The sequence below is a fragment of the Cetorhinus maximus genome, chromosome 9, assembly GCF_964194155.1.
Source record: "Cetorhinus maximus chromosome 9, sCetMax3.hap1.1, whole genome shotgun sequence".
Taxonomy (NCBI): Eukaryota; Metazoa; Chordata; class Chondrichthyes; order Lamniformes; family Cetorhinidae; genus Cetorhinus; species Cetorhinus maximus.
The window spans coordinates 123,023,883-123,048,185 of record NC_135887.1 but is presented as its reverse complement, the minus strand read 5'-3'; the positions used below and the strand labels follow the sequence as shown (position 1 = coordinate 123,048,185).

Sequence of the window (24,303 nt, the reverse complement as noted above, 5' to 3'; positions counted from 1 at the left end):
CTCCTACTTCAACACCATTTTCCTGCAGTATCCCTGTATCCCTTAATGTTTTTAATATGTAGAAATCTATCAATCTCAGTTCTAACGTACTCAATGATTAAGCCTCCACTGCCCTCTGGGGTAGAGAATTCTAAAGATTCACCACCTTCTGACTGAAGAAATTCCTCCTCATCTCAGTCCTAAATAGCCTGCCCCCTATTCTGAGACTGGTTCTAGACTCTTCATCCAGGGGAAACATCCTTCCTGCATCCACCCTGTCGAGCCCCGTAAGAATTTTGTATGTTAAAATGAGATCACCTCCCATTCTTCTAAACTTCAGAGAATAAAGGCCCAGTATATTTATTCTTTTCTCATAGGACAATCCTTCCATCCCAGGAATTAACTTAGTGAACCTTCATTGCACTCCTATGGCAAGTACATCTTTCCTTAGGTAAGGAGACCAAAACTGCACACAATACTCCAGGTGCGGTCTCACCAAGGCTCTATATAATTGCAGTAAGACATCTTTACTCCTGTACTCGAATCCTCTTGTAACAAAGGCCAGCATACCATTTGCCTTCTTAATTGCTTGCTGTACCTGCATGTTAACTTTCAGTGACTCATGAACAAGGACACCCAAGCCCCTTTGAAGCTCGACACTTCCCAGCCTCTCACCATTTAAGAAATACTCTGTATTTCTGTTTTTCCTACCAAAGCGGGTAACCTCACAATTCTCCACTTTGTATTCCATCTGCCAAATTTTTGCCCACTCGCTTAACCTCTCCAAATCTCCAAATGGAATAGACCACAAAAGGAGTGAGAATGAAAATGGCCAGAATAAAAACAAAAGAAATAAAAAAGAAAATACAGAAAAATGAAAAAAAAAACTACACGAAAAGCATTTTATTTTTGCGGTAGCGCAATATTAAGTCCATTCTCCAATTGCTTCATGTACATACAATGCATCCTTTGCTTACAATGTCAGGAAAAGTATTTCACCATCTTTGAAAAAACACTGGGAATCTAAAGTAGGCCTAAACCCTACTTTTTTGTTTTGCATTGCAGTTAAATCACATACTTGCAATCATTTTATGAGTGAATTCTTGGCAATATCCTGATCGAAACGTTACTTCCACATGTTTTAGCTCCTTACATAGTCAGCAGCAGCTAGCCACACCTCTTAAACATAACTTTTGCAATAAGATTCCATACATGTTTTACTTTTCCTATTTCCTATTTGTAGCAGTGGTGTTGCAAGTGGAATTGAAAGACATTTAAACTGACCAAGAAAGACAGTCAGAACACTAATGCAGGCACCAAATTCACATATCACATATCTAGCTGTCCTTCCTCACCAACTCATGAACACCAAAGATAAACAAATTAAAAGTTAATCTGGGTTCAATAAATTATACTTGAAGAAAAAGGATCTTTAGCAAGCTGGCAGGATATTGTAAACATACCACACAAGTCTGCCATTGCATTTTTGCGTTTTTTTCTTTGTGGACATTTAAATGGCATGAAAAGTTCAGAAAACAGATTTGATTGCCGTATTCCACAAATAGGAACTCTTATCAACACTCTTAACACTGCATAAAATGAACCTGGACAAGACCCCTTAAGGGCATAGTCACACCGTAAAGGATAGCATCGCCTTTAAATACAATTTTTACGGGTTCACACTTTTACCATGTCCTCTTACCCATTGTGTGTCAGCAGGGGCTCAGCGGCTCCTCAGTCAGAGGGTTGTGGGATCAAATCTCACTTTAAAGATGCTGATGCGGTACAAAATCTAGACTGACTCACCAGTTCCATAAACCTCCTAAAACACTTTACAGCTAATGAAATATTTTTGAAGTAGTCTTGCAGTAGTACAGAACTTGAGTATTGCTGAAAAAAAAGACAGATATTGTTGAAACTTTTCGTCTTTCACCCATCAGGACAATTTGCAAGAATATCAAATATAAAGGGAACAACAATTTATACTTCATGAGAAGAGAGTGCTGATTGGCTGGCAAGTGGAATCTAATTGGTAGAGGTGTTGCCATGGAGAATGTACCAATTAACTGATGACTAATAGTTAACTGCCAAGCTTTGTTTAAATTCAAACTAGGCAGATTGACTGTGATTGGTCAAGGCATTGCTCTGGGGAATGAAACAGAGAATGACTGTCACCTATTTTGTTTAGTTGAAACAGATGTAATGTGTGTACATATTCTTTCTGTCTGCAAAGAACAGGGCCCTGTGTGTGAATATATGTAACTTCTAGCACGTATAAGTGTGTCACACTGCAAACCCAGCTGATAATCTTAAATTTGTTGTCAGCATAATTCTTAGCACATTCAGGATCGTTTAGCAAATGTTCGATTGCGGAATCACATCTAATGTTGGACACTGTGTTTTGAGTTTTGCAAGTATGGGCTTGTTGGGTACAATCGGTACTTTGCCTTTTGCAAACAACCAAAGGGACATGCTGTTTGATGCAATCTGGCAGTCTTTTGGACATATGCCATACTTGCCTAGCAACACACTGACATTGAAATTCATATACCGCATTATTCATTTGTGTGATAGGAAGAACATTTTTTTGGCTTGAAGGCAACATCCTGTTAGTGGTGAACATCACTCGTGTTGCTACTGCATAGTAGCAGCGTGAAACAGCTAGCTTCACCTGTTTCTCAAATTTTTGAGATACCTTACTTTTCCCGGGTAATCTGAGGGAGATTGGACACTTTTCATGACCGAAAGTGATGGCCTTAGGCCATTCATGTGTTTGCGCGACAGACAGTGAGCAATGACCTGATCAGGATAGCCATTATTTCGCAGGATGGCTTTGATGTGCCCTATTTCAACATCAAACTTGCAAGGTGAGCAAATGGCTTGGGTTGCTGATAAAGCCAGTCTTATTGCGTGTGGAACTGCAGGAATCACAACGCATATATTGAACAGCGAATGTATGCTTGCATTGGATGGTAGTGGAGAACCCCCTGGCAGATTTCTCAACTAGCACATCAAGAAAAGGGAGCTCATTTGATTGCTCCATTTCAAAGGTAAATTTGAGTGCAGGATGGGGCCCATTAAGGTGTGTAAGGAAATTGTTACATGCAATCTTACATTCTAACTGTCAGTCATCAGGTAACTGGCACATTATCCATGGCAACACCTCTACCAATCAGAATCCATTTGCCAACCAATCAGCATTCTCTTCTCATGAAGTATAAATTGTTGCTCCCTTTACATTTGCTATTCTTGCGAATTGTCCTGGTAACTGCAAGATGAAAAGCTTTGACTACATGTATCTTTTTTCAACAATACTCAAGTACTTTGTTGTGTTGTTATGCAGGAAGCATGGCAGCCAGTTTGTGCCCAGCTAGGTCACAGAAAGAGAAATGTGATAACAGCCAGGTAACTGTTTCTTAATAATGCTACTTAAGGGATAAGTATTGGCCAAGACACCAGGGATAATTTCCTTGCTCTCCTTAAAATAATGCCATAAGAACATTAGAGCATAAGAAAATAAGAAGCAGGAGTAGGCCATTCAGCCCCTCAAGCCTGCCCCGCCATTCAATAAGATCATGGCTGATCTGCCCCAGGCCTCAACTTCTCTTTCATGCCAGCTCCTCATAGCCCTCAACTCCTCGACATTTCAAAAATCTATCTACCTCCTCTTTAAATACTTTCAGTGATCTAGCCTCCACAACTCTCTGGGGTAGAGAATTCCAGACATTCACTACCCTCTGAGAGAAGAAGTTCCTTCGCATCTCAGTTTTAAATGAGTGTCCCCTTATTTTGTAACTATGTCCCCCTATTTCAAGATTCCCCCATGGGGATCTTTCTTTCACATTCACCAGGCAGGGTAGACAGGGTCTCTATAGAAATTTCCTACAGATAATTATATACTTTTAGTTTATTTCTGACACTAAATCATCTAACTAATCCGATGGTTGTTTCACTTTATGCAGTTCTATTTACAAGAAGAAACTAATAGTGATTAACTTTATTTTCAACAGTCAGTCTCCAGAAATATCCAACAGCTTCTTGAGTAAACAGTACACGGGTTTGGTAGCATGGTGGTTACTTTATTAGACCAGTAACCTAGAGTCTGGACTAATGATCCAGAGACATGGATTCATGAGAGATGGGAAATTCAAATTCAATTAAGTCAATCAATCTAGAATTAAAACGCTAGTATCAGTAATGTTGAAATAAACACAGACAGAATATGCTGCAAATAATCAGCGTGTGCCAGTATCTGTGGAGAGAGAAACAGAGTCAATGTTTGAAGTCCGTGACTTATCAACAGAATGGTAATGGTGACCATGCAACTACTGGACTGTCGACAAAACCCATCTGGTTCACTAATGTCCTTGAGGGAAGGAAATCTTTCATCCTTTCTAGTTTGGCCTACATGTGGTCCACAGTAATGTAGTTGACTCTTAACTGTCCTCCAAAATGGCCCAGCCAGGCTCTCTCAATTGTCAGAAAGGCAGCACACCATCACCTTCTCAAGGTAGTTAGGAATGGGCAATAAATATTGGCTTTGTAAGCAACATCTTATGAATGAACTTTTAAAAATTCCAATCTCAATCACCTAGCTGATTGTCTTAATGTGGAAATGCATTCTTATCCTGAGGCAGAAAGATTACTGATGGATAGCGGAGCAAGGTGAATTAGTGATAAGAGTCAAAGGTTTGCTGATGTGAACGGGAAGTGAATGGAAATGGGAGGTAGCTGGATCAGGAATGGAAATGAATTAAAGAATGATCGTGTGGAAACTAGGAGATATTAAAAAGCAAGATGAAGTCTGGCCCAATTTGCATCACCTATTCTTTCCCAGTTGTCCGTATAAAATACAATTCCAGCAAACACAGGATTGCAGAATAAGCCCGATAATCAGACTGCTTTTTTCTCAGTAGTTAGATACCGATTCCAGTTTAATTATTTTGCAATGGCTACAAGTGTAAATGCTGTGATCTTGTGCTGTGCTAAGAGGACTGGCCTATGATGTTATGGTTTGATCTCCAATCTGTGGTCCCTTTCCCAGCTGTGAACTTATCTTTGTGTCACATCACTAATCCTTCAGGATGAATGCCATCAAGCACCAATTATATGGAGTGCCCTGAAATTGAATGCCCCAGTGTATTATAACATGCACGATTGTATGGGCATGACGCCCAAGTATTAATCTCACGTTTGCTTCAGGGAATGCTTTCAACCAGAGCAAGCTCTAGTTTTGCCATTATGATGCCAAGTGGCTGTTTGCTGAAACAATTTGATTTTACACAGTTCATGGCTTAATTGTCACCAATTATTTTTTGGGCTGTTACCATGCCCAATGTGTACCAACAGAAATGTTGTTAAAACCTTTCTAATCACAAAACAAATCTTTTCCTTTACACTACAGCAATACTTGAAGGCAAACCTGCCACTTAATGCATAGAAAACTCTACCTATAACTCATCTGAGCGGCAACTCATTTTTAAAATTTGTTTATAGGATGTGGGTGTTGCTGGAAAGGACAGCATTTATTGCCCAGCAAGGCAGGAGCAAGAGTATTGGGCAACCCTTTAGCCTTTCCCCCCTTCCCACCCCCCTACCCTTCCCCCTTCCACAATTAACTTTTGAAAATGAATATTGTGTATTAGTATGAATACAAATTCTGCATTTATAATTACAGGTTTATTTTACATGGAAAAGGAGAATATTATGATACTGATTGTACATTCTCATTGTTCTACACTTTTCACAGGATATGTACTAGAAAAAATGCACATTATAATGTATAATGTGGCTCACATGATGTAATACGATGTGTTTCTGTAAATTTACTATATGCCTTTATGCGCAATTTACACAATCAATAATCATTACGATAGAGTGGGCTAGATTAAGTTACATTCTTTGATATTATTTACTGGTACACAGTTTTGGAATAATCATGCAGATGAACAAATTTATAAAACTGGCGCATAAACTGTCCAGAATGTGCCGTGTCCCTAGCCAAGCTGTTCCAGTACAGCTACAACACTGGCATCTACCCAGCTATGTGGAAAATTGCCCAGGTATGTCCTGTACACAAACAGCAGGACAAATCCAACCCAGCCAATTACTGCCCCTCAGTCTACTCTCGATCATAAGTAAATAGAAGGGGTCATTAACAGTGCATACAAGCAGCACTTGCTTAGCAATAACCTGCTCACTGACACCAGTTTGGGTTCTGCCAGGGCCACTCAGCTCCTGACCTCATTACAGCCTTGGTTCAAACATGGACAAAAGAGCTGAACTCCTGAGGTGAGCTGAGAGTGACTGCCCTTGACATCAAGGCAGTATTTGACCAAATGTGGCCTCAAGGAGCTCTAACAAAACTGGAGTCAATGGGAATCGGGGGAAACCTCTCCGCAGGTTGGAGTCATACCTAGCACAAAGGAAGATGGTTGTGGTTGTTGGAGGTCAGTCATCTCAGCTCCGGGACATCATTGCAGGAGTTCCTCAGGGTAGTGTCCTCGGCCCAACTGTCTTCAGCTGCCTCATCAATGACCTTCCTTCCATCATAAGGTCAGAAGTGGGGATGTTCGCTGATGATTGCACAATGTTCAGCACTATTCGCGACTCCTCAGATACTGAAGCTGTTCATGTCCAAATGCAGCAAGACCTGGACAATATCCAGGCTTGGGCTGGATATTATGGCAAATAACATTCGCGGTATGCAAGTGCCAGGCAATGAACATGTCCAACAAGAGAGAATCTAACCATTGCCCCTTGATGTTCAATGGCATTACCATCACTGAATCCCTCACTATTAACATCCTGGGGGTTACCATTGACCAGAAACTGAACGGGACGAGCCATATAAATACTGTGGCTACAAGAGCAGGTTAGAGGCCAGGAATCCTGTGATGAGTAACTCACCTCCTGACTCCCCAAAGCATCATCTACAAGGCACAAGTCAGGATTGTGATGGAATACTCCCAGCTTGCCTGGATGAGTGCAGCTCCCACAACACTCAAGAAGCTTGACACTATCCAGCCCATTTGATTGGCACCACACCCACAAACATTCACTCCCTCCACCACCGACGCACAGTAGCAGCAGTTTGTACTATCTACAAGATGCACTGCAGGAATTCACCAAGGCTCCTTCAACAGCTCCTTCCAAACCCACGACCACTACCATCTAGAAGGACAAGGGCAGCACATAGATGGGAACACCACCACCTGGAAGTTGCTGTCCAAGTCACTCACCATCCTGACTTGGAAATATATCGCCGTTCCTTCACTGTCGCTGGGTTAAAATCCTGGAACTCCCTCCCTAACAGCACTGTGGGTGTACCTACACCACAAGGACTGCAGCAGTTCAAGAAGGCAGCTCACCACCACCTTCTCAAGGGCAACTAGGGATGGGCAATAAATGCTGGCCCAGCCAGCAAAGCCCACATCACGTGAAAGAATAAAAAAAAAACTAAAAAAATAAACAGAATGAGAAATATTATATGAAATTTTGGGAAAGACTGCAATATAAATACATGGAATTCTACATGTATGTCAGTATATGTGCATGTTTATCTAGACCTTTCATTCCCACTGCTGAAGACTGTTTGTTCACTTATGTAGTTTCATGAATAGTTCATTCAGATTTATGCTGCCTAGTTTGCCTTGTGGTTCCAACTGTCCTGTTGCCCATCTCTAATTGCCCTGAGAAGCCTCTTCTTCAGGTTCTAGCTGTATTCCCAACAGTGTTCAAACTTGGTGCTGCTGGAACTATGGAGCTGCCAGCCAATCGGATTGACCAGCAGCTTTCCAAGGCAGGACTTCCTCCCAAGATGAGGACCAATTAACATTCCTCCATGCTTAATATTGTTGCATGGCAGCCAGCTTTTTAGTCAGGAGTGGGGACAAGGCATTCTGTGAAATCCAGCCCCTAGGGTGATGAGAGAGTAGGAGAGAGAGAATAAGCAGAAATAGATAGAAGGAGGAAAGAGGGGCCTGTGGCAGAGAGAGAGAGAGCGAGAGAGAGCATTTGGCTGAGAAGTGAGATGGACTATAAATGCAGGGAGAAAGAGACTGAGGCAAAAAGAGGGGCTGAGAGGTGTAGCTAGGAAAGGTTGAAAGAAGACAGAGAAATAACAGAGGTAAAGAGAAATGCAAAGTAAGGAAGAGAGATATAGAGCAAGAGTGAATGAATGAGCGTGAGAGAAAGATGCGGTGGGAAAAGAGAGGGCCAGGGAGAGAAAGAAACAGAAGCAGAGATGGATGGGGGACAAGGAGATAGCAATGAATCAGAGGGAGAGAGAAATGAGGAAGAGAGCAAAGGAGAGAAAAGATAAAGCAGAGGGAGACAGGCACAGAGAGAGATGGAAAGACAGACAGATTTTTTAATTTCACTTTATTCAGTTTAATATTTCTCAAACTTTTTATTATTTTATAATAAGAGAGAGAAATAAATCTGAGGCAGAGAGAGGGGGAGCAAGGAGGACAGTAAGAGAGGGCAGGGTATAGAGAGAGAGAAAGGATGAGAGAGGGAGAGACAAGGAGAGAGTGGGATAGAGAGAGGGCAAAAGAGACAGCAACAAAGAGAAAAGGCAAGAGGGGGAGAGATGGAGTGAGAGAGAAAGAAAGTTCACTTTACCTCATCATATCATCTTAGTCTATATTCCTTTCTCTGTCACATGATCAATCACCTCCATCATTTTAAAGATCTCTATTTGATCATTCCTCAGCCTTCTCTTTTACAGAGAAAAGAGCCCAAACATGTTCCATTTTTATGGATACTTATAACCTTACAGTTCTAGTATCATCCTTACGAATCATTTTGCATCTTCTCCTGTGTCTCTACATCCTTTTCAGAATATGAAAGCAAGAACTGTTCGCAGTACTCCAAGTGTTTTCTAACCAAGGTTCTATACATTGAACATAACTTCTCTACTTTTCAATTCTCTTACTCTAGTCACTGGGACATCATCTGTCAACAACCAAACAGAAAATGCATTGTGCCCAGGAGAAGGATGACCCACAACTCCCAGAATTGCCTGCCCCTGCCAGTAGATGGTGTTCAATGTCTTTCTACCTTAGTATTACTTGGGCTATGTTTGACTATTGTTACGTGTCAATGTATCTTTCACTTGTTGAAATACCTAAGTATTATACTAGTGGTGATTGTCTATCTCACTCTGTCATATGTTTTTACACTATTTGAACATGTTGCTCTTTGGTCTCCATTAATTCCCCTCATGCTCTGCATCGCCATCTCTTGGACTCTCCATTACCTTTGATTTGTCAAGCTACTTTTCCGAAATCCAGGAATGGATGGGCAGAAATTTCCTCCAATTAAGTTTTTTTTTTACTCATTCATGGATGTGGGCAACACTGGCCAGGGCCTGCATTTATTACCCATCCCCTGTTGCCCTAGTTCAGAGGGCATTTAAGAGCCAACCACATGTAGTCTAGTAGATTTCCTTCCCTAAAGGGGATTAGTGAACCAGTTGGGTTTTTACAACAATCGACAATGGTTTCATGGTCATCGTCAGTCTTTTAATTCCAGGTTTTTATTGAATTCAAATTCCACCATCTGTCATGGCAGGATTTGAACCCAGGTCCGCAGGGCATTACCCTGGGTCTCTGGATTACTAGTCCAGCAACAGTACCACTATGCCATCACTTCTTCCTTCTTACTGCAAAATAACTCAAACTCAGTTTCCGAAAGGAATTATATCCCAGCAAGGAGTCAAACCATCCAGGGAGGAAGTGCAATCCATCCAAAAAATTGTTGGGAAAATGATGAGGAAAAGAGAGAGTTTGAATGGTCATAAAATCAGTTCCAAAATAAACAAATGTTCAACTTTCTAGCAATATCTGTGACTGCCCTCTATGGTGTGTGAAGATAATGGCATGTTTAAATGGCAGGGAACAGTATACCCATTTTATGCGCCAGTTATACCACCAGTTTGTGTGCTGAGCTGAAACAGCTTTGGATGCACCGAGGTACAATCAACAGTAAATGTCAGAAATTCAGACAAAAAGTAGCTGGAAACTCTCAGCAGATCAGGCAGCATCTGTGAAGAGGGAAACTGAGTTAGCGATTCAGGTCAATAACCTTTCAACAGAACTGGAAGAAGTTAGAGATTTAACAGTTTGTTAGCATATGCAGAACCAGACAAGGGTTGGCAGGGGGGGTGGAAAGGAAAGAGAAAATGGGAAAGATCTGTGATAGGGTGTAGGCATTAAGTGTGGATCTCAGGAACGTCACATGCAGTGGATTAAGGAACACTGAATATCACAGAGATTAAGAGTTGATCCAAAGCATGAAGGGTGGAATTTAATTTGGAATCCATACTGAATAAGTCAGTCGGAGACAGTAATTGGGATCGAATGGGGAAGAGTGCTGAGACGACTTTCAGTATCTGGTAACTTTCTAAGTTTTTATTTAGTTTTTTTTTGTTAAAACTGAATGTTCATATTGACTTTCTGCTAATAATGTAACTAGTTTTTGGAAGTCAGGCGCTGAAGTTCTTTGCAAGCTTGCACCCCGAAATCAAATATATTAAATCAGAATTAAATTGTATATCTGGTCTGTAAGACTTATTTTCTTAATCCTAACTCTTCACGCAAATATTCAACTTCAATCCTTTATCCAAGGCTTAGATTACTTGTAAATAAAGCTCTGGTCTCTTGTACTATATATAAATGTAACGGCCCAGAATTTGCTGCGGCATTGATTCTCACGGTGTGCAGCTGATTTGGATTACTTCCTTCAATCTTCTGCTTCAAGTATTTTTGTGCCACAAATTGCTGGAATTGTGAATTGGTGACGAGGTCAACAGGTTGTGTGGCACCTTGGTGAACAATGGGAACAATGCTCTATCTCCTCAGTGCAGCACTGAGGGAGTGCTGCACTGTCAAAAGTGCCAGCTCTCAAATGAGATGTTAAACAGAAGCCTCGTCTTCTTTCTCATGTGGACGTATGAGATCCCATCGCACTATTTTGAAACTCTTTCGAGTTATCAACAGTCACAGATTGCAACTCTTTCAAGTACAATCACAGTTCTTGGTTTCCGGGAGTGGGACATGAACCCACAACCCTCTGATTCAAAGGCGAGGGTGCTATGGACTGAGCCACAGCTGACACCTCCCTCGCACTATTTTGAAGAAGAACAAAGAAGTTCTCCTCAGTGTCCTGGCCAATCTTTATCCCTTAAGCACCATCGTTAAAAACAGAAGATATGGTCGTGACCTCATTTCTGCTTGTGGAGGTTGGCTGTTGATGTTACAAAAGTGATTTCACTTCAAAAGTACATTGCTGACTGTAATGCACTTTGGGACATCTGGGATCATGAAAGGTGCTAGAAAGGGGCAAATCTTTCTCTCTTAACCAATAAAATTTATGGAAAGGGAAAGAAACAGTGATGGACAAAAAGGGCAATAAGGTAACTTAAAGTCAAATTAGACCCAGAAAGAGAAATAAACAGGGAAAGAAAGATTGGAATAGGTAGAAAGCAAAAAGAGACAGGAAATGTAAGAAAAAAAAATTCAAATTCAAATTTTGTGCTGCCTCCTCGTCTAAATGATTCCAGCATGCAGTCCACTGTAGACTGCACTGGTGACTGGCTATACACTTAACAGGGGTTACAGCAGCGTGTGTGGCTGGTGAAATGCACAGCTAGCCTACTTCTCTTAAAGGCAAGCTGCACTTGTGCAACAGGAGCTTCTGTAATTGTACCTGGAAAGAAAGGCACAGCAAATAGAGCAACAGCAATGAGAGAGGGCACATAGCTTTTCTGACGTGGTGCTAGTGGCATTAGTAAGGGAGGTGGAGAGGAAAAAAGGTGCCATGTTCCTATAGTTGGTTAGGAGATAGAGAAGGAATGAGAAGGGAATGGGAGTAGATGGCCATGGTATTCAATTCCTGGAGACTGGCTCTGAAATAGGCTTGTATTTCAGGATTTTCACCAAGAGAATACCATGATGGTTCATAACAGCCGGAAGCATCTGTCACCGTTGAGAACATTCAGGATGATGGTATGTTCCTGTCTTAAGCCCCTTCTCAAATCCCACCTCATCCTCATCCTGCTATCTCACATGAAGTGCAAGCTGCAGATGGTGTGACCAAGGACCTCTTGCCTCCCGCCCCAACCACTTCCCTATGCCAACCCTCCACTCCTGCATTTCCTCTTCAGGTATTCAAGAACTATGCCTACCCAGCGAGTGCAGCCTCATTGTGAAGATCAAGAGCTACGTCAGGCCTCTGATGAAGAAGTGGCATTACTCAGTCGCAGCCACCAGTTCAGATACCGGCATTGCGAGAGAGAACTTTAGAGGTTGGTATAGAGTTAGGATCAGCACGTGGTGAGTAATCAGGTGCAAGTGAGTTACATTCAGACCAGGGGAGAAAGATAGTTCATGTGCCTGCTCACCAGAGAATAAGGTTGTAGACAGGTTCTGTTGCAGAGGACTCAGATGACGGCTTCAATGGGCGGCATACAGGAGAACGCAGGGCATGCACACTTGAGATGCTTGCTGCATTGGCAGTCCTGCAACAGAACCTCTTGTCACTGCCACAGAGTACGGGGGAATCCGGCTCCAACTTTGCACAGGGCTTCACTCAGAGCTTGGAGCCCATCCTTTCCACTGTGGAAGCGGAGGCCGACTCCAATGACTGCTTTTGTGGACCCACCCAGTCTTCTGGCTGTTGTCTCAGCTTCCATTGCGGCACAGGCAAAATCCATCCAACATCTCAGTGCTGCAGAGAAGGCTCAGAATGAGGTCAGGTGACCCATGCTTGTTGCCATGCAGGCCCAGCTTGGTACCATGCAGGCTCAGACAGCTGCCATTGGCTGTGAGCACCAGTGCTCAAAGGGAATTCACTATGGTGAATGGTTCAGTCGGAAATGTTGTTGGATAAAGGTGTATGGAATGTTTTTTTGCTGGTGGCTTGTATTTCAAGATTTTCACCAAGAGAATACCATGATGGTTCATAACAGATGGATTGAAAGTTGGGAATTGTAAGGCAACCATAATGTGGGGACAACATATCAGGGGAACTGGAGCCTGAGCATCTGCTCATGGACAACTTGTCGGGAGAGAAGGTGTACTAGATGCCTCCTTTCTTCCCCCTCTGCTTCCTCCTCTTCCTGAGATGTCCCCTGCGTGGCTGGTGTCAAAGACTCTGCCCTCCTGATCACAATGTTATGGAGGGAGAAGCAGACCACGGCAGGCTTGGCCACCTGTCCTGGTAAGTACTGAAGGGCTTGCCACCCCCAACCCCCTCCCCCCCACCCCCCCCCCCACAACTCCCCCCACCCACCCACCCCCCACCCACCCACCCACCCACCAAGATCAGACAGTGAACCATTACTTCAGCACGGCGATGGTTTATCTGCATGACGTTCCTGGTTACTATAGGGCCCTCATTGTCTTCTCGCTGTCCTCATGTGGTCTGATGGTGGAGGGGATTCATGAGCCAGGTGTGAAGTCGCTATTTCTTGTCACCCAGCAGCCACCTTCTGGTTCTTCATGGTGGACCAAAGATGGCAGGTACAGCTGACTGGTGCAGTATGAATGCATTGAGGCTGCTGCCAGGATAGTGGGCATTCAGCAACAGGATCTTCTTGGCAGGTCACACGTCAACTGTATGTTAATGGTGTGATATCCCTTGTGGTTGGTGTACATCTCCCCGTTAACATGTTGGGCCCGCAGATCCATATGTGTGCAGTCAATTGCACCCTGCACCACTGGGAATACCTCCAGCCTGGCAACTCTATATGGTCTCTTCTATTGCTTCTCTTTGGTTAGTGAGAAGCCTATGAAGTTCCCTTTCAATCTATGCAGGGCTTCTGTCACTTCCTAGATGCAGTGATTGATGACAAAATTTGAAATGTTTGTTAATGTTGCCTGTTCCCATTTGGGAGGATCTGCTGGTTTAGAAATTTAGGGAGACAGTGACCTTGACAGACACTGGCAATGCCTTCCTAACCCTTCTGTGATAAAGTAGCACATAACAAGCTTATTTAGAAAATAGAAGCACTTGCTATTAAAGGGGCAAGGGGTAATTTGGGTACATATTGGCATGGTATGAGAAATCAGTGTGTAGTGGTAAACATAAAAGAGAAAATGCTAGAAAACTCAGCAGGTCTGGCAGCATCTGTGGAGAGAGAAACAGAGTTAACGTTTCGAGTCCGAATGACAAGCATGACTGAAGAAGTCATGCGGACTCAAAACGTTAACCCTGTTTCTCTCTCCACAGATGCTGTCAGACCTGCTGAGTTTTTCCAGCATTTTCTGCTTTTATTTCATATTTTCAGCATCCTCAGTATTTTGCTTTTATCTTATTGTAGTGGTGAACAGATGTTTTAGTTGGAGAGAAGTGTGCAATGGCATCCCCCGGGAATTGGTCTTAGGGCCATTGCTTTTCTTGTTATATTTAAATGACCTGGACTTGAGTATAGGGAGTAAACTTCAAAGTTTGTGGAACAAACAAAACTTTGCAACATAGTGAGTAGTGAAGAAAATGTGAGCAGACTTCTGGAGGACTCAAATAGGCTGATGAAATGGGCAAACACATGGCAGATGCAATTAAATGTCGATGAAGGTGTGGTGATGCTGTTTGGGAGGAACAACATGGAGAGGCAGAATAAATTAAATAGTGCCATGGTTGGGGGGGTTGGGTGGGGTGGGGGGGGTGGGGGCGAAAAAGCAGAGGAAAATGGCAGTATGTATTGACAATTCTTTGAAGGCTGCAAGGCAAATTGATAAGGTGGTTAAGAAAGTGTCTGGGATACTTTGTTTTTGATGTATGGGCATTGAATACAAAAACAAGGATGTCATGCTAAACCCTTTATAAGTCATTTGTTAGGTCTCAGCTGGAGCATTGTGTACAATTCTGGGATCCACCCTTTCAGCCTTGGAGAGGGTATAGAGGTGGTTACCAGAATTATGCCAGGGATGAGGGACTTCAGTTATGTGGACAGATTGCAGAAGCTGGGGTTGTTCTTCTAAGAGCAGACAGAGTTAAGGAGAAATATTAATAGAGGTGTTCAAAATGAGGAGGGATTTTACACAGCAAGTAAGGAGAAACTTTTCTCTGGCACGTGAGTAAGTGACCAGAGGTCAACAGTTTAAAATATTTGACAAAAGAAGGATTTTCTTTGCACTGTACAGCTAAGATCTGGATTACATTACCTGAAAGGGTGATGGAATCCAACTCCATTGAACTTAGGGAAGTAAACTGGACATGGAGAGGACTAATTTGCAGGGTTATGGGGTGGGGGGAGGGCAGAGGAGGCAATGGCAAACTACCACTGACAAAAAAGCTGCCAAGAAAACGGTTCAGGACAACGCATCAGTAATGAACCAGCCTTCAGCCAGAGCACACATGACATGGCATTATAGGGGAAAGCTGGTGTGTAAGATTAAATTGCACAGTGCCTTTCAAAAAGCCAGCACAGGAACTTCAGGTCCAATGGCCTCCTTCTGTGCTGCAAGATTCTATGATTTCAAGGTGCTCTATGAAACGTACCTCTTTAACCAAGCTTTTGGTCACTCTTCCCTAACCTCTCCCTGTGTGGGTTTGAAACAAATCTTGTTTGATAGATCTCCTGTGGAGCGCCTTGGGACACCATAACTATTTCAGAGGCGCTATATCAATGCAAGCTGTTGTGGCGGTGAGCGGTGTGGCTGCGTCTGCGGAGCAAGTAGTGAAGTCCAGGAATGGTCCTAATGGAGCCGGAGCAGAAAGGGGCCAGACCGATCAGATCTGGCCTCTGTTGTCTCACAGAAAGCTCAGTGCAAGGGTGCTAGCTTCGGGCTGCTGTGTACGCCCGGATCCACTTTCATTCGCCGGAGGTGACCTGTGAGATCGAGGAGAGGATGTTAAAGGTCGCGGGGGCCGGTCTTTATTCCATTAATGGTTGGAGCGGTGCTCCAGTTTAGGGCGAGGGTGTTGTGTGGGTGGCTTCAGCCCAGACCCGCAGGCCTGATAAATCAATGCAAGAGGGAGTCTGGCTGCATTTTTGCTGGAACTAAAGGGAGCCGAAGCCTTCTGAGTGGCACTAACTCTCCTAAGTGCCAGCTGGGGGTCGGGTGGGTCCCTTATCGTGAGCAGGGGTGGGGAATCAGCTCTACACATCCAAACTTGTGAATATGTTGTTTGGAGAGCGGCTGTGTGTGTACATATATATGTATATAAATAAAAAAGTTTGGATGTAATTACGTTGACAAACCTTATCTTTCGTGTTTATATAAATTGGGCGCACTCATGTTTATTTTGTGTTTTACAAGGCGAGGTTAAGCAGGGTCTCTGTGACCCAGAGTCTCATGTGACACCACGCAGCACCAGGAATACCTTCTCCAATTTATTTTGGGGTTTCTGGAGGAAGAAAGCGGTGTCAAGGACAGGTGGAAAGGGGCCGAGCGGCCCCACAGTGCCACTCCATGCTGGGACCTCTGATCGGGTGGCATTTCTGTCTGAGCAAGGCAGCGGGGGGCTCATCCCATATTTATAGAAAAACTGTGTCGGAGAGAGGAAAAAAATCCCCACAGGGACCTGTAAGGGAATCTGCAATACCAATGCTCCCTTCCTCTCTCCTCTGTGGATGGAGTTTAGGAACAATAGGAGTGGCGAGAGGGAACACTAGGGGGACGTGGAGAAAGGTTGTGTATGTGTGTGTCTTGAAGGGGGGGGGAGTGGGGGAGTGGGGGATGTATAAAGCACAATAACAAACTCTAAAAGGGGAACTCACTGTTTCCTGTCACCAGTACACAGTTACAGCCCACTAGACTGGAGGAGTGTGTTGCAGCCAGGTCGCCATGAGCAGGAATGGCTATAATCTGCAGAGAATATGTGGGCAGCGAACCCGGGCAGGAGGTGAGTTATAATCCGCAACTCCCCCCCCACCCCACCAGACTTGCTGGGGAACCAGGCGATATAGCCATAGATGGGGAGAAAGATGGCGAAAAGCGAGCCAAACTTCGACGCCTGTGCAAATAGTTGGTGCGTGTCTTTTGTTTTTGCTCACACCGGGTTGTTTACCCGGCGACTGAGTCCCAGTTTAAACAACCCGCTGAGCACTGGCTGGGGACAGGCGCTCTCCCAGCTACAAACAACCTTCCCCGTCGCTTTTCGGCTTTTTAACAGGTGGCTGCGGATGCCGGTCGGAGAAGTAAACGAGCGAGGGGAGATTCAAATATCCGCGCTGCCCTCCTGCCAGTTAAAACCTTGTGCGTGTGATATAGGCTTCGAGATTATGTTAAATGCGCGCTGACTTACCAAGCTTCTCACGCTTAATTTCCGAAAGGTGCCTAAAAAAAGCACAGGGCAATGTTCTAATACCTGGAGTAATGTCTGATACTGTCAACGTATTGTACCGTGGAATGATAAAGCACAGCAGCCAGGCCGTTCGGCCATCCCTGACTGTGCCAGCCCTTTGAAAGAGCAGAAAGGTTAGCCCAGTGATTTTTTTTGAACCGAGTGTTGTGTGGCTATTTCAGTAGCAGCCAGTAATGACCAGTGTACGGGTATGGGGTTTAGTATTGGAGACGGTACCTTTTTAAAAAAAACAATAACAATTAATGGCAACTATGGGCGCTAACTGCGAGGCAGAGAGTAAGTCCTCCTTGACGGTGAAGAGCATGGAGTTGGGAGGGAAAGCCAGTGTCTTCTCGGCCCTCTCGCTCCCATTCCCACGAAGATTGGGAGGGAGCTTTCAATGCGATGTCTGCTTGCCGAAACTGCTAGACATGGGCTTGGACCCGAGCCCGATTCTAAAAGTAACAACTGAGCACTTTAGAAAGTAGAGTCGGCGGAGAGACGGTTCTTTGGGAGTCGGCAGTAGCCAGCGGGAGACGGAAACGAGCTGACACACACAGGGAGAGAAAGGGAGAGAGAGAGAAAGAGAGAGAGAGACAGAGACAGCAGCTGTCTGTTTTCTTAAGGGGGAAAAGTGCGCTGGCTCTTCGCATTGTTTCCGAGCTGAGCAAGTGGGATCCTCACTGTGAGTTTTATGATATTACAAACGTGCTCCATACAGAGCGGCTTTAACTGGCTAAATCTAACCTGCACTTGCGCAAACCTTAAGTTTATGCTTTAAAGGGACATTATAAATTCTGCACAATCTGTTTTGTCTCATGTGTGGCCGTCCTATGGTATGGTTTTGTTTCACTTTGTGGGAAAGTTGGCAGGTTGGAGGTGTTACTTTCCCCGAGGGGGGGGCAATCTACAACAGAATAAAACCCACTACCCCAGGCCTCGTATTTTCCATCCTCGTTTATTACTTTAGCCATATTTAAAATTGTAGCAACCCATTTTTTTTGGGGGTGGGGGGGAGGAGGGGGAGGAGAGAAGGCTATTTTTTTAAAGGCACCCTTAACGGCCATTATCTGAGCAAAAACGGTATCACTTGGTTCTCAACGTTTTCTGCCTGGTCACCGACAGTATCTATTCCAACCACACTCCCTGTTAAGTGTCCTACAGGACAGGGTAACTGAACTGGCACAGGATACTGACTCGAAATTGACCGTGCTCGCTGGAAGGATAGGGGACAACCACTCTGGGAATTTTCTCGAAAGCGAGATAGAAGTGTCCTTTTTGTGCTTTTCGGAGCACCCAAAGGTCGAGCCGAGAAATTGCTCAGGGGAAATTCCGCTTGTCGTACCGAGGCTGCTATGTGTCGCTTGCTATTAAGTAACTGACTTAACAAGAACGCGCGAGAATGATTGGCTGGGTTAATGGGGCAGAGAGTCTCAGGTTGCACCGCCAGAAATATCGAGGCTCCTCTCGCCTTCGAGCCAACCCGCAGGTTCAGAAAGTGTTCTCCGAGCCGGTACAAATGTCTCCGGTTCAACACCCGCATACCCAAGGAAGTGGACTGACTCTCCAGGTTGCAGTTACTATGGAGACTCCTGTACACACGTTTTATTTTGTACTTTGGATGATGAAAACCGGACTCCAATTCGTTGGTTTTTTTTTGGTTTGGCTCGAGGCTTAAAACTTTCAGGACTCCCTTCAAATATATTTATCAGTGGAAGCCTCCATCAAATGCAATGAATACGTGTTGTCCTGACCCTCGATTTCCACGAATGTGGCGAATGCATTACATCATGCAATAAATAGCAGATACTCCCGTTACCCCTGACGTCAAACGAGCAAAATTCTGACAGGGTAAAATGTTTCCCCTAGCTGAGGGGGTGGGCTCTAGAACCCAGGGACACAGTCTCAGAGTTAAGGGGCAGGCCATTTAAGACTGAGATGAGGAGGAATTTCTTCACTCAGAGGGTGGTGAATCTTTGGAGTTCCTTACCCTGGAGGGATGTGAAGGCTCAGTCATTGAGTATGTTCAAGACTGAGATTGATAAGATTTCTAGATACTAATGGCCTCAAGGGATATTGGGATAGCGCAGAGAATGGTGTTGAGATAGAAGATCAGCCATGATCTAGTTCAAGCTTGTCCAACACGCGGCCTGTGGGCTAGATGTGGCCCCCAGTTTTCAAAATGCGGGTAAGTGCAGTGGAAGATTATGAAAGAAACCGTTCCTCCAATCACAGGCTGCTTCTGTCCTGCCTTTGCTGCTGATTGGCTCACGAGTGCATGGGGTGGAGGGGGTGCGTGGTGAGGATGAAGAGACTCTTTGCCCTGGGGTGCGGGTGAGAGAGAGTGTATGAGTGTGATGGAGTGTGTGGAGAGAGTGTGTGTGTGGGAGAGAGAATGAGTGTGGGAGAGAAATTGAGGGAGTGTGGGAGAGAGAATGAGTGAGGGAGTGTGGGAGAGAGAATGAATGAGGGAGTGTGGGAGAGAAAATGAGTGTGTGGGAGAGAGATTGAGGGAGTGAGGGAGTGTGGGATAGAGATTGAGTGAGTGAGGGAGTATGGGAGAGGGAGTGAGAGAGTGTGGGAGAGAGATTGAGGGAGGGAGGGAGTGTGGGAGAGAGAATGAGTGAGTGAGGGAGTGTGGGAGAGGGAGTGAGAGAGTGTGGGAGAGAGATTGAGGGAGTGTGGGAGAGAGAATGAGTGAGAGAATGTGGGAGAGAGAATGAGTGAGGGAATGTGGGAGAGAAAATGAGTGAGTGAGTGTGGGAGAGAGAATGAGTGAGTGAGTGTGGGAGAGAGAATGAGTAAGGGAGTGTGGGAGAGAGAATGAGTGAGTGAGTGTGGGAGAGAGAATGAGTAAGGGAGTGTGGGAGAGAGAATGAGTGAGTGAGTGTGGGAGAGAGAATGAGTAAGGGAGTGTGGGAGAGAGAATGAGTAAGGGAGTGTGGGAGAGAGAATGAGTGAGTGAGTGTGGGAGAGAGAATGAGTAAGGGAGTGTGGGAGAGAGAATGAGTAAGGGAGTGTGGGAGAGAGAATGAGTGAGTGAGTGTGGGAGAGAGAATGAGTAAGGGAGTGTGGGAGAGAGAATGAGTGAGTGAGTGTGGGAGAGAGAATGAGTAAGGGAGTGAGGGAGAGAGAATGAGTAAGGGAGTGTGGGAGAGAGAGAGTGAGTGAGTGTGGGAGAGAGAATGAGTGAGGGAGCGTGGGAGAGAGATTGAGGGAGTGTGCGAGAGAGATTGAGTGAGTGAGGGAGTGGGAGAGGGAGTGAGAGAGTGTGGGAGAGAGATTGAGGGAGTGTGGGAGAGAGAATGAGTGAGGGAGTGTGGGAGAGAGAATGAGTGAGGGAGGGAGTGTGGGAGAGAGATTGAGTGAGTGAGGGGATGTATCTGGCTCTGGCAGTCTCGGGATTCCCACTGTCCCTCACCCCGACACACCAACACACAATCACACTCACTCCACACAGCTGGGGGGGGGCGGGGGGTGAGTGAGAACCAAGAGACTAGGAGTGAGCCAGACAAACAGACACTCTCCCTCTCACAATATAATGGTGGTCTTTATTAATTACTCTTTTTAATTAACAATTTATCGCTTTGACATTGCTTTATTTTTGCTCAGCAAGCTGCTTCCTTTCTTCATACCTCAACTTTATTTTGAAACTCTGGTTTAGTGTTGTGCCAAAACCGACCTTTCTGAAATTTGCTCATTTGCCCTTGAGAGAGGAAAAAAATAGAAATGTGACCCCCATTCCCCCCATCGCCCAAGTGGAAAAGTTGGACCAGCCTGATCTAGTCGAATGGCGTTGCCGGTTCGCGGGGCTAAATGTCCTACTCCTGCTCCTTTGGTATATTGGAACCCACTTGCAAAGCCTAACTGCTTCTAACTAAACGACTACATATCCAATGCATATATAGTAACACCTCTCTTGTTTCATTGCTGTGAGCTGAAGGATATCTTGTTCTACACAATCAAAGAATGATGCAACGCAGAATCATTGCACATCGGCCCCTTTCGGCCCATCGCGCCAGTGCCAGCTCTTTGGCAGAGCTAGCCAATTGATCCCACTCCTTTGATCTTTTCCCCCATCACCCTGCATTTATCTTCCTTTCAAGAGTTTATCCAATTCCCTTTGAACTTTATTATTGAATATGCACGCACCATCGTGTTATGGCTTGCATTCCAGATCACAGTGCACAAACAAATCTTTCCTCCTGTCCCTTAAATCTGTTTTTTTTTGGCCATTGAAACAGTTGCCGCTCAGCTACTCTACCAGGCCCCGTTTTATGTCACATTACGCAAAATGCCTTTCTTTGCGTGTTTTTATTTTCACCCAGATCCTCAGTTTGACTGTTCCGACCTTTACCTCTTCAATTCAGATTCGCTGTTGTTTTACTTTGGACCAATCGCTGAATGCGATGCCTGAAAATGCGCTAGGAAGAGTGCGCAATGTTTGCAGGAATCAGGTTCTGGAGGTACCCATTGTCGATTGGCTGCCAATCAATCCAAGAGCGTTTGAATTTATCGCCAATCACCGATGTTAGCTTTTGTTAACAGCAATCCCCGCGTTAAAAAAAAAGACAGATCCTGCCACACAATACACTGACCGGTTTCTGTACTCGATCTACCTATCAGACGCCCAATGTGGCCGTTTGACAATAGCGTTATGTAGGAAATGTCCAGGTGAGCTTGCGGATTACAGCTTTTAATAAAGACCACGGTATAACTCTGGGTAAGTGAATGGGATTGGAAAGAGTTAAAATCTCGCTCGTTACCCGGTTCACTTTATTTCCATGGTGCATTGCCACCCGTGCAATTGACAAACATGAGCTCAATATCCCTTTTTTTTAAATTAAAAAATCTTCCAAAGTACTCGGTACCATTCGTCTGTAAATGTTTTGGAGAGGGATGAAAATCTAAAGAACTCCGAGTGAGGTTGTTGCGCCCCCAATTGATGCGACATTTATCTATAGATATATCAGATTTATCAACCAGCTAACGGAATTGAACTACAAAGGACTGACACCCCTTTCCGCCTGCTGGATTAAAAATGTGTCCAAGGGGAATCCCAGTTGGTTTATGTTCATAAGACGATCCGATGCGTTTGAAAGATAGTTTTACAAATCTATTTTTAAATTACTTCTGGTGTTCTAACGACCATAAACAAAATAGCTTGTGCAATGATCCAGTGGTGTAGTTATCCACTGCTATCTGCATTGCAGAGTGCTCCTGTCACGTATAAAGACTGTTAGCACCAAATCTTTGGCATTCGTTGCATGGTCACAGACCCATATACAGGATTTCGCTGATGCCCAGTGCATCTAGAGACCTGAGCTATGGTATAAATAGTGCATACAATGGGATACAGTTTAATCCGCCAGTCAAAAAGTTCCGGCTCTTGATCTCTGACATTGTGATTTATGAAGGCCCACCTGTGCGTGGAATAAATTGGATTATTTGTCCCGTGCCTTGGCTGTGTATGGTCCTTACTCAGCACATCTATGAATTATTTTCGAATGATTTTTTTTAGAAAAAGGACGACTAAATTATGAACGGTTTTCCCGATTTCCTGTTAAGCTAATAGGAAAGGTAATTGAAACAATGAGCGTAAATGTAATCGTAGAATTAGATAAAATGTATAGCACTGGAACAGGCCATTCGGCCCAACTGGTATGTGCTAGTATTTATGCTCTGCTCAAGCCTCCTCCCACCCTACTTCATCTAACCCAATCTGCAGATCCTTTTCTCTTTCCCCTCGTGTACTTATTTAGCTGTCCCTTAAAGGTCTTTATGCTATTTTCCTCAGCTGCTCCACGTGGTAGCATGTGCTACATTCTAACCACTCCCATGGGTAAAGAAGCTGCTCCTTAATTCTGAATTGGACTTATGAGTAACTATTTTATTTTTATGGCTCCTAGTTTTGGATTTCCTCACTAGTGGAAACATTTCAAATCCCTTCATAATTTTAAAGACTTCTGTTAGGTCGCCCCATTAACCTTCACTTTTCCGAACAAAATAACCCTTGGCCTGTTCAGTCTTTCCTGGTAGTTGTAACCTCTCAGTTCTGGTATTATCCTTGTAAATCCTTTTACCCCCCTTCTCCAATGCTAAATGCCTCACTATCTTTTTTGTAAGATGGTTTCCAGAACTGTGCACAGTACTCTAGATGTAGACTAGCCAAGCTTCTGTACAACTTTAACATAACTTCTCTGTAAATTATAAATTGTAAGTAAATAAATAATTATTCCTCTAGCGATGAGCCTCAATACTTTGCATTTTCTGGCCCTGATAACATGCATTGGAACTTTTGAAGATTTGGGCAAATGTGCCTCTAGAAACATTTAACTTCTCTCCCATTTAGAGTGTTATTTTCCAAGGATGATGTAGCCTCCTTGTTCTTCCTACCACAGTGCACCACTCCACGCTTATCTATGTCAAAGTTAATTATAAATGCCCAAATAGCTAGTTACATTTCTGGAGAAAGATGAGGTTAAGAGATATCATGGAAAAGCAGGACTGAGATTAACTGCAAAGGGCCAAATTACATTTTCCTGTTTACAAAATTTGTTTTGTTCCTAAAACATTCTTGCAAACCACATATTATCAGGAGCCAATGTGAATTTGCAAAGAATAAGGCGAGAGGCAATGAAGCTGTTCCTCTATTTGTGTGCATTCAAGTTTACAATATAATATTGGTTTTATTCTATCACTGTTTTTCTCTTTTCAATCTCATTATATTGTTTCTTGCAATTAATGTGCTGTTCTTTCTTGCCTGTTCCTTTTATTTCTCTCCTGTTTCTTTCTATGTTTCTCCAACACCTTCTTCTATGTTGCAGTCCATATTTCCTATTTTCTCTTTTATATTCACCTTTCAAGTCTCCATTGCCTCAAATAAAATCCTGGCACAAATATGATCATTGAAATTCTCACTTAAAAACTATTTCTCATATCAATCTTTTACCCATTTTCATAGATTGGGCAATCCAAAGAATCATTTTTCTCATCTCTATTCCAATCAATGGTGCTGTCAAATAAAGT

General features: G+C 43.9%; 1 protein-coding gene and 1 long non-coding RNA gene across 2 annotated transcripts in view; both read left to right on the top strand.

Annotated features, from left to right (window-relative positions):
* LOC144684253 (uncharacterized) overlaps positions 1–10,520 on the top strand; it is a 51,288-nt gene extending 40,768 nt beyond the window's left edge. Inside the window, exon 3 of the long non-coding RNA XR_013577465.1 lies at positions 8,923–10,520. This is a non-coding gene — a long non-coding RNA (uncharacterized LOC144684253). The remainder of the gene's footprint in view (positions 1–8,922) is intronic.
* Positions 10,521–16,691: 6,171 nt separating this feature from the next.
* ano1a (anoctamin 1, calcium activated chloride channel a) overlaps positions 16,692–24,303 on the top strand; it is a 228,890-nt gene continuing 221,278 nt past the window's right edge. The window contains exon 1 of the mRNA XM_078549492.1: positions 16,692–16,833. Within this exon, the coding sequence (XP_078405618.1) occupies positions 16,776–16,833 (58 nt within the window). The 5' untranslated portion in view covers positions 16,692–16,775. The remainder of the gene's footprint in view (positions 16,834–24,303) is intronic.